A 10,486-nucleotide genomic window follows, 5' to 3' on the forward strand; every position below is an offset into this window, starting at 1 on the left:
AGAAATGGAGGCAGTGAGAGATTTCACTTTCTTGGGTTCCATGATCACTGCAGATGGTGACAGCAGTCACGAAATCAGAAGACGCCTGCTTCTTGGGAGAAAAGCAATGACAAACCTAGACAGCATCTTAAAAAGCAAAGACATCACCTTGCCGACAAAAGTCCGTATAGTTAAAGCTATGGTTTTCCCAGTAGTAATGTACGGAAGTGAGAGCTGGACCATAAAGAAGGCTGATCGCCGTAGAATTGATGCTTTTGAATTATGGTGCTGGAGGAGACTCTTGAGAGTCCCGTGGACTGCAAGAAGATCAAACCTATCCATTCTCAAAGAAATCAGCCCTGAGTACTCACTAGAAGGACAGATCCTGAAGTTGAGGCTCCAGTACTTTGGCCACCTCATGAGAAGAGAAGAATCCCTAGAAAAGACCCTGATGTTGGGAAAGATGGAGGGCACAAGGAGAAGGGGACGACAGAGGATGAGATGGTTGGACAGTGTTCTTGAAGCTACTAACATGAGTTTGGCCAAACTGCGAGAGGCAGTGAAGGATAGGCGTGCCTGGCGTACTCTGGTCCATGGGGTCACGAAGAGTCGGACACGACTGAACGACTGAACAACAACAACAGGGCCACAAGTGCAAGAATTGCAAAACTTTTGACAGTTGGGTATATTGCTTGTCACACTGTAGCTGTGAATAAGGAAGTCTGATGGTCCCTTCTGCTTAACCCTTCTCCTGCCATCACTTTCCCACAGGTATCTCCCTGTCCCTCCCTCCCCCCCCCCCCGCTTTTAGTCCTATGAAGTTTTAAACTCATACTTGCAAGGTAAACAAGGTTTGGGACACTGGTGGGTTGGTTGGCATCAATCTGTCTCGTGAGGCAATGGAACAGTGTGCCTTCAGGGGTGAAGTCAAACTGTTGGAGAGTTACTGCAACTGGAGAGGGCTGCAGAAGGAAGGCAACTGAGAGGGGAAAGCGTTACGGTAATCACCTGCTTCCCCAGCAGATGCATAGTCCCCTCCACAAAGGCACTTTGCAATGGGAAAGGGGTTGGTAGGGTTTCATTCCATGTGGGTGCAGCTTAGCTGTGTAGTTTAATAAGTCAAATTACTCAGGTATACCTGAGCTGTATTTCCTCCGAAGTCTTTGAGAGAGGAAATGGGCTGTGTAGGCGTGTGATGTGTTCTTTTCTTCCCGGACTCTGTGGGATGTCGATTCAGAACGTTAAGCATCTCAAGGCATTTTCTAAATTGCCGTATCATCTCTCTCTCTCTCTCTCTCTCTCTCTCTCTCTCTCTCTAACCAAGTAGATGCATTTTAAGTTGGAAGTGATTATATTTCAGGCCAGGATTCAAGTGCAATTATTATTTTGAAGGTTCCTTTCCCCCACATTGTCTTCTTGGATTTGATTGATAGAGTGACTTGTGGAAAGTATTTGCATCTTAGCAACTAGAGCCACTTCTCTTCCTATGGCGCTGGCATGTTTCTCATTTTGGGAGTTGTATCCGTTGTAGTAGCAGTGAAGATTGGTCCTTGAGTTTTTCCCCAGCCAGTCCCACATGCCTACCTTTTTACTTACTTCCAGTTCAGGGGGTGGCCAGAGCAGTCAGTTCCATCTTCCTTAGTCTCACATTTGCCCTTGCAGAACCCAGTGGGGAAGAGGATGGAGACAAGCTCAGTCAATAGAGCATGAGACTCTTAATCTCAGGATCATTGGTTCGAGCCCCACGTTGGGCAAATGTGTCCTGCATTGCAGGGGATTGGACAAGATGGTGCTTATGGTCCCTTCCAACTCTGTGATTCTATGAAATAGTAGAATTAGCTGGCTCTGCTGCCATTGGCTCTGGCTCCACCTACTGTTGGCCTCCTTGCCTTCCACTCCACCAGTCTCAATGGCACTACCCACCGCTCTGTGGTAGTTTTGCATGAGCAGAAAGCACTTTCACTCATGCAAGTTGTGGTACCCAGTTTTCACCTACCTTGTTGTGCGATGTCTCTTTAAAAGACAAGCTGGAAGGTTTCACTTTTGCAGCTGAATCTTGTATGAGGGCCCTCTCATACTCTCCGAGTGGCCCAGTATTCCTGGGACAATCCCGGAATTATGTGCTGTGTCCCGTTGGTGTAGTGGTGGTGGCAATAGGAAAGGAATCAGAAGGGATATGGTTCCTAACATGGTGCTGTGGCCTAATGACAGCTGACACAGAAGTCTTTCTCATTGCTGCCACCACTGCCAGCTAAGTTTCAGTGGGGAGGGGAAGGGGGCAGCTGCAGCAATGAGCGTGGTTGATGCTAATGTAATTATGGACTGATCCTGAATGTTGGAAGGGTTTGGGATTATCTGGAAGTTCCAGACTGGGCAAGTTCATATTCTGCACTCTCCAGTTCCGAACTTTGGCTGCATTACTCTATCTAGAAGACTTACAGGCCCTGTTTTTAATACAGTCTGGTAAGCACAAGGCCAATAGGTGCCAGATCAGCTTTCCCACATCACTTGTTCAAGGTCAATACCAAGCTGTAATACATAACATCTTATATCTAGCACAGTGTAATCATAATACTCCTTTAGCCATTAATTGTGGCTGTTCTGACAGTGGCCATGTAGCAACACCTACTGGGATAGGGGGAGAAAATCCATTTTGTGCCAATGCAGTAAACTTACAGCTTACTGTAAAATGACTTACAGTTGTTCATCCATTCAGAGTGAAAGCCATTATTCTCAAGTGTCACCAGTAATCTTAGTCTTAATTATAGCCAAGCCTTCCCCAGAGAGCCACTTGTTACCTTCCCTGTCATCCTGCAGCTGCTCCCTGTACTTAAAAATCTTCATCTCAAGGACTTTCATGCATAAGAAAGCAGAACTGCATTTGAACCAAAGAACGAAGCTCTTTGGATCGCAGAAGTGTTGGGACTCATACATATTGCAAGGGTGTCAGGTTTCCTTCTCTGAGCCCTTATTGGCTAGACTAGCCTTTCCCAGCCTGGTGTCTTCAAGGTGTTTTGAACTCCAGCTCCCATCAGCCCCAGCCAACATGGCCAATGGTCAGAAGTGATGGGAGAAGTGATGGGAGTTGTAGTCCAAAACATCTGGAGGACACCAGGCTGAGGAAGGCTGGGTTAAGCTGCAGTTATTCACATTGGTGAACTTCCCTGCTCTATTCAGAGGGGAAGGTTTAAATTTTTGGAGCCCAGAGCCTGAAGAACTTTGACTCACCACAGCAGCCTACTTGAATTTATACCCATTCTACTTTTAAAAACTAATAATCAAAGAAACTTACAGTGAAAAAACAAGGTAAGAGCAATCAGCAATCATTAAAGCAATAATATTAAAACTTCAGCAAGAACATCATCAAACATCCAAAGAAAACAGCGACCACAGATTAAAAACTGGCTTCCCTTCAAAGTGCAGAAAGACATGGTGGGAAGCTAGTGAATTGCCACTGAGTAGGGCCACTGCTGAGAAGGCTCTGCCTCTTGTATGCACCCTCCTGTGTAGATGGGACAGACAGCAAGGTCTCCAAGTCTGGTTTTGTAGGGGAGCAGGCAGTTTCTGAGATAACCTGGTTCTAAGCCATTTAGCATTTCTTCTTACAATCTAGAATAGGCCTTCACAACATTTGCCTTTCAAAGCCCCCCATAGCTTACCAGGGGGCATGTTAGAGACATGTTGTTGCTTTCCCTGCTAAAGGTTCCAAGTTAAATCTGGGCATCTCCAGGGAGGGCCAAATAAGACCTCTGTCAGAAACCTTGGAGAGCCACTACTTGTCAATGAAGAAAATACTGAGCTCAATTGATAAATTTGGTGTATGACACCTCCCAATAAGAACATAAGAACCTGCTGGGTCAGGCTTATGGCCCATGTAGTCCACTATCCTGGTCTCACAGCAGCCAACCAGATGCCTGTGGGAAGTCCATATGCAGAACCTGAGCCCAAGAGAGCTCTCTTCTCTGCCGTGGTTTCCAGCAACTAGTATTCAGAAACATTTCTGCCTCTGACCTATGTTCTGTTTCACAGACCACAAGGCATGAGTGGTCAGCTGTTTTAGCTTTGGTTCAGGCCTGTTCTATAGAAACTGAATTCCCAGCCAGGATGTGATCTGGCAGGCCTATGTTAGTTCCACAAAATCACAGTCCTAGAACAGGCAGAGATGTTATCTGCTTTAGATCAACTTCCAAGCAGAAAGCCAGATGACTGCAGAGGTCTCTAGGCCAGCTACTGTTGGCTTGGTTTCAGAAGCTTTCTAGTTCTCCCTTTTCTCGCCGTGGGATCTTGTTTCACAGTAGGCATTGTAGGGCTTCCCTCTCCACTCCTGCTCATTTGCCATGCTCATCTAGGCTCTCTCAGCGCTGCGAGATGAAGGCCGTTCTGTCCCTAGAGCTTGCGTGTAGAATGGATTTTATGGCCTTTTGCTACTTGCCTAGTTTTGCTGTTTCTTGTAGGCCTTCTGTTTCCCTCTTCAGGGAAGTGCATGGTCTTCCCTTCCTTGACCCTAATGCCTGCAGTAGATGTAGAACAAATCCAGCTTTAGAACTGTATTCCGGTGGTATCTGGTCATGTTCATATTTAAACGAAGTGATGAGTACGCTTTATTTCTCGGGAATCTTCCATGTAGGGGGATTACACAGTTTAGGTTTCAAGTGGTGGTTTTGCCAGGACAAAACTGTAAGGTCCAGAGCCCTGCTCAGCAAAATGAGCAGGAAGGCCCCCTAACACAACAGGGCAAGCAATGCCCGTTTAATATAAGAGAAGTAGTACACACCCTCTAAAGTAGGAGTACTGAACCTTTCCTGGCCTGAAGGCCACTTTCACCTTTGGCCAACCTTCTGGAGTCCACATGCCAGTTGCAAGGGTGGACATAGAACTCTTGCACAAGCACCCCCACATGCACACACATCCATCCATCCATCCATCCATCCATCCATATAGACAGACAGACATTCAGGCACACAGCCACTCATTCCTCAACTGATCCATGCAGCTATGCTGAGGAGGGGGTTATGGTCTGCTCATGACATGATCGATCTAATGACCAGGAAGGGCAAGCTGTATGCTCATCGGGGTGCTGCATCCCACTCACTCCAGCACAGCGCCTGCTTTCATTAAAATCTTTTTGCAGTCGCTGTCGCCAAAATCAGTGGGGTCTTGTGCTGGTGGTGGTGGTGGGGTGGTCCGAAAAAAAAAATTATGAGTGGGGGAGACTCACAAATCAAAGGTTAGATCTCCTGATCTAAAGAGTGCCCCCCATGAAACCATCAAGTCCAAAGTCTCAAATTACCCGACTGCATCCCCAATCACAAGTTGCCCAAATAGTTGAAATGCCAACTTGACAAGTGTTGCTTTCGGGGTTTATGTGACACTTCCACACGGCCTGTGTGCTTCACTGCCACAATAAAATGTTGCAGTGATACGTGCCATCATTTCTCTCCTGCTTCCCCACCCCCGAAAACATGAACAGGCATGGGGAGGTGACAGTGTGAGGAGCAACCACCTTTCATCAGGCACCTATGATATAACGGTTACCTGTTGTTGTTGCTCTTCTGTCCATTTTCCCCAGATCCTGTGTGGGAAGGAAATCCCCCGCTGGGTGAACCGCCTGGCCTACTTCAGCTCCTGCATTCCCTTCCTGCAAAGCTGCCTGCCCAAGGAATGGCTGACTCCAGCAGCCCTGCAGAGCCACATCAGCCTTGGCCTCCACAAGGAAGAGCAGGGAGACACCACTGATGAGGAATCGCCGTCCACTTCCGCAGCGGCCTCCGCCTCAGGCCCTTCACGGACCTGCAGACACACGAGGGTCTGAACTGTGCCTGGCCGAGCCGCCCTGCCGAGCCTCTGCCTCTGCCCCATTGCCTGGTCACTTGCCTTCTCCTGAGGACACTGGAGAGCCTTGCCTCTCAAGGAGAAGATGAACACCCTTGCCTCTTTTTTAAAGGACAGCTTGTTTCTCAGCCGCGTCACTCTAGAACTCTGTCAAGGAGTGTGGGGTTTAAGCTCCTGAGGCTAGGTGGTACTCTTTGATTTGAAATACACAAAACGAAACAGAAACTGCTGGAATCATGGGGATGTGGCACAGCAGGCCTGAAGGGAAGCCACACTGAGAAGTCCCTTACCTGGGACTCTTTTAATCCCCTGCCTCCTCCAGCAGTGACCACAAAAAAACACCTTCTTCTCCTGTTTTTCTGAGGTGGCAACTTACCCATAGTGCACCTCTTTTAAGTACCAAAATCAGAGCTTACCTTTCTCACCCCAAGACCAGCAACAAGCTCCAGTTAACTCTCTTATCTCCTCGGTTTTCTTTCTTTTTGTCATCACTAGGTTCTAAAAACCATCTGAAGGATAAATGAAAGGTGCTGCCCTTCTACCGCCGCAGATTATGATTATTATGATTATTTTGTGAGTTAGAATATTGTATAAGAGACCGAAGGACTTGTTACCCTTCAACTACAATAGCAAAAATAATCAAAAAAAATGTGTGAGTCTGACTTTTTATTTATTTATTAGAGCAAATGAGAGGAAGACACACAATAGTCAAGTTTGTAACTCCTTTCTGAGCAGAGGTTCTCAGGCCTTTAAATCCAGGGGTTTAATCTCAGGTCTTTAATCTGTGTCCCTCTAGCTGTGGCTGGATTATAACTGCCAATGCGGAGCTAGCTACCAAAACAGAGTCACAGCTCCTATTTAAGGCTCCGACTGAGGATGACTGCAAATATAGTAAACCTCTGAGATAGGCTGTCATGAAGCCTTCAGCCTGAGCCCTGCATGGAGATGTCCTGAATACGTACCTAAGCGGAGGCAGGTGCTCACCACAAAACAAAAGCACTACTTCTTAAGACTTTCTTTGTAGGGAAATGTTGCTCCATCAGCCCCTACTCCCCACACAATCAGGTCCCAGGTTCAATCCCTGGCATCTCCAGGTAGTAAAGACCTCTGGCTAAGACTGGCAGTCAGAATACACTATACAGTGGAACCTTGGCTCTCAAACTTAATCCGTTTTGGGAGTCCGTTCAACTCCCGGAATGGTTCAAAAACCAAGGTGCGGCTTCCGATTGGCTGCAGGAGCTTACTGCACTCAAGCGGAAGCCACGTCGGACGTTCGGCTTCCAAAAAACGTTCGCAAACCGCAACACTCATTTCCGGGTTTGCGGCATTCGGGAGCCGATTTGTTTGACACCTAAGCCGTTTGACAGCCAAGGTACCATTGTACTGAGATGGCTAGACCAATGGGCTGAAAGCAGCTGAAAATAAGTTAGGTTTGACTTTAAAAAAAAAGGTAAGGCAAATGGAATTGTACATTCCAGAGGCAAAGGTGGGCAATGCCTGTGTATAGCAGGTTACCTGCCAGTCATGCAAAAGCCATAGGTTACACACACACACACACACACACACACACACTCATGCATGCATCACCATCCTTCATCCAGGAAGGAAGAAGCAGCATCACAGTTCCAGGGCACATTCCAGCCAGGCAAAAGCCCTTGAAAAGAGTGTGCAGTATGGCTCCTGGGGAGAGCCCTGAGAGCTGAACAGACAGACCTAGAAGGCCACATTTGGCCCCCAAGCCAAAGGCTCCCCACCCCTGATTTATATAATGACGTGTTGGTTCCTTTCTTCCAATCCTTTCCCTAATCATACCTAGCATGGTTTTATTCATTCCCAGCACTCCAAAATGTCCTTTTCTGTGAGCTTCGTACTGTGACCCCCAATATCTTGTTCATTGGCAAAGTGCTTTAAGCGAGAGAAAATGCTGTCTATGTAGCAGCTCTGTGGGTGAGACAGCTCGACAGTGAGCTACACCACTGAAACGTCTTATGTGTAGTTGTGAAGACTGCCAGTTTTTTTTTTTTTTTTGCAAATTAAAACTTTGAATGCTAACAAGAGCCCATGGGGTGAGATGCAGTGGAGGTGTGGCAAGATTGCAACTGGTCCAAGGCAGCCCAGGCTAGATAGGCCTCTAGTTCATCTTCCTCAGTGTGTGGGGGGCAGTGGCAGACTTTGGGTTTTTAAATTTCAGCGGCACCCTGTGCAACGCCAAAATATGCCCCCCCCGGCCTTTCACCTTCTGTGGTTTGTCATTGTTGCAGCACTCCTTGCAGTGCCCTCTGTCGCGGTCACTCACTCAGACCTGAGCAGCACCCCCGGACGTTTAACGGTCTATTGGTAACTGCCCCAACGACATATGGTATAACCGCTGCCACCAGCCAGTATTCACTCTGGCAATGAATAACTCACTTCAGATTCAGATTTCGGTGAAAATAAGACATGTGTTTCTTTATTGTGTGTACAAAGCGTAATGGTTTCGATTGACTTGGTAAAACGTTTAATATAACTGTATGGTTATTCAGATAAGTATATATCAACTCTCTACCTAGTATTCCAATAACTATCCCTAATGCCTCCTGTTTATTATTCACTCTGCTCTAGCTCTGATCATAGGCTCTATCTCCCTCTCTCTATCCTTCCCTAACTCAACTCAACTGTCTCACTTCCAACCTCTAACTGCCTTTTCTATCCTCTCTAACTGCCATCCTTCCACACTCTAATTGCCTGGAGAGCTCCCATTGGTCAAGCTCCTCCCTGCCAAGTTAACCCTTGGAGAACCTTTAGGGGTGAACGCCACACCCTCTTAGCTTGATACCCAGTGCGGGTGAAATGGTCACGATCCCCTAAATTGGGGGGGAGGGGGGCAGGAGGGCAGGGAAGTCTAATTGCTCCAGCCTAAATTCGTGCGCTGACAGGCTTCTTACTCAGTGCCGCTGCATTAAATACAAGCCTGTACAAGCTTCCTTTTCTTTCCTGGTGGTAAAGGTAGGGTTTCCATACGTTCAGAATTTCCCGTTGGAAACAGTGACCTGGTGGAAATCGCTGAAATGTCCGGGGAAATCCAGACGTACGGCAACCCATGTCAAAAGTGTAGATTTTGGCGAATTTCCTTAATAAATTCATGGTGGTTTTTTTTTAAGATTATCACTTTTTTAAATATGGCAACCCTAGTAAAGGGGTTTCAGCCTGAGTGCACACTAGCCCCTGGGTGCAGACATCAGTTATTGCTCAGGTTCTGATGTTTAGAGAAGGGCCACTGCTCAGCCATGGGGCATCTGCCTTCCATGCAAGGTCCCAGTTCAATCTCTGGCATCTACAGGTAGGGCTGAGAGAGACACCCTGCCTGAAACCTGGAGAGCCACTGACAGTATAGACCAGTGTTTTTCAACCACTGTTCCGCGGCACACTAGTGTGCCGTGAGATGTTGCCTGGTGTGCCGTGGGAAAATTGAAAAATTACTTTATATATAGTCAATATAGGCACAGAGTTAAATTTTTTAACATTTTCTAATGGTGGTGTGCCTCGTGATTTTTTTCATGAAACAAGTGTGCCTTTGCCCAAAAAAGGTTGAAAAACACTGGTATAGACAATACAGTGGTACCTCAGGTTACAAATGCTTTGGGTTACAAATGCTTCGGGTTATAAACTCTGCTAACCCCGAAGCAGTTGCTCCAGGTTGCAAACTTTACTTCAGGATGAGAACGGAAATCAAGCGGCGGCAGCGGGAGGCCCCATTAGCAAAAGCGTGCCTTGGGTTAAGAACAGTTTCGGGTTAAGAACGGACCTCCAGAATGAAATAAGTTTGTAACCCGAGGCACCACTGTACTGAGCTTAGGTGATCTGACTCAGTATAACACAGCTTCCTATGTTCATAAATCCTAAAGCTTCTATTTGTAGTACGAGGAATGTCAAAAAATGACAGATGAATCTTGATGGTGGACTGGGATTTTTTTAATTGGGAAAAAATATTTTTAATACTTATAATCCAACCACAGGTTCCGAAGTGGAAATACAGGTACGTACATACATACATACATACATAGATTGATTGTTAGGCTTTTCAATTTGTGAGATGGAAACATTTCAGCTGGCCTGATGGAACAACCCCCCTCTTCTCCCTCTTAAGTCCTGTTCCAGGGACTTTCCTGATCCCCTTGAACCGTCGGAGGGTTTTTCAGAAGAGGTTGGATGGCCATCTGTCATTGAAGCTTTAGATGAGATTCCTGCATTACAGGGGGTTGCACTAGATGATCCTCGGGGTCTCTTCCAACTCTACAATTCTAGGATTCTATGAATTTTGTGGGGCACGGAGTGGGAGGGAACCCTGATGTGCAAGTAGAAGTCCTTCTATAGAGCTTCTGCTGATGGGACTAATTGATGCCACTAACTTCAAAAACTGAAAACGTAAAACAGCAAGAAGGCACAGTTCAAAAGACAAATGAAAACATAATAGTGGCGGCGAAAACGTATGTGTTCCCAATGCACCTCAACCCTGCCCAAAGAACCTGGGCAAAGAGGTGTGTCCTCACTGGGTGCCAAATGAAAATCACTGTGGGGATGAGGCACTCCTCAGAGGGAGGCCGCTCCAAAGGTCACTGCAAAGAAAATTCACCTGCAGGCCTTTACCACAAACCTCATTACATGCAGGAACCACTTTCAGGGCTTTCCCTTGAGG

At 46.8% G+C, this 10,486-nt stretch overlaps 1 protein-coding gene across 1 annotated transcript in view; it reads left to right on the forward strand.

Moving 5' to 3' along the window:
• The window catches only part of LOC117045555 (deubiquitinase DESI2-like), a 45,143-nt gene extending 39,293 nt beyond the window's left edge, over positions 1-5,850 (forward strand). The window contains exon 5 of the mRNA XM_033146718.1: positions 5,549-5,850. Coding sequence (XP_033002609.1) covers positions 5,549-5,791 — 243 coding nt within the window. The 3' untranslated portion in view covers positions 5,792-5,850. The remainder of the gene's footprint in view (positions 1-5,548) is intronic.
• The last annotated feature ends 4,636 nt before the right edge of the window (positions 5,851-10,486 follow it).

This window comes from Lacerta agilis, chromosome 1 (assembly GCF_009819535.1).
Source record: "Lacerta agilis isolate rLacAgi1 chromosome 1, rLacAgi1.pri, whole genome shotgun sequence".
Taxonomy (NCBI): Eukaryota; Metazoa; Chordata; class Lepidosauria; order Squamata; family Lacertidae; genus Lacerta; species Lacerta agilis.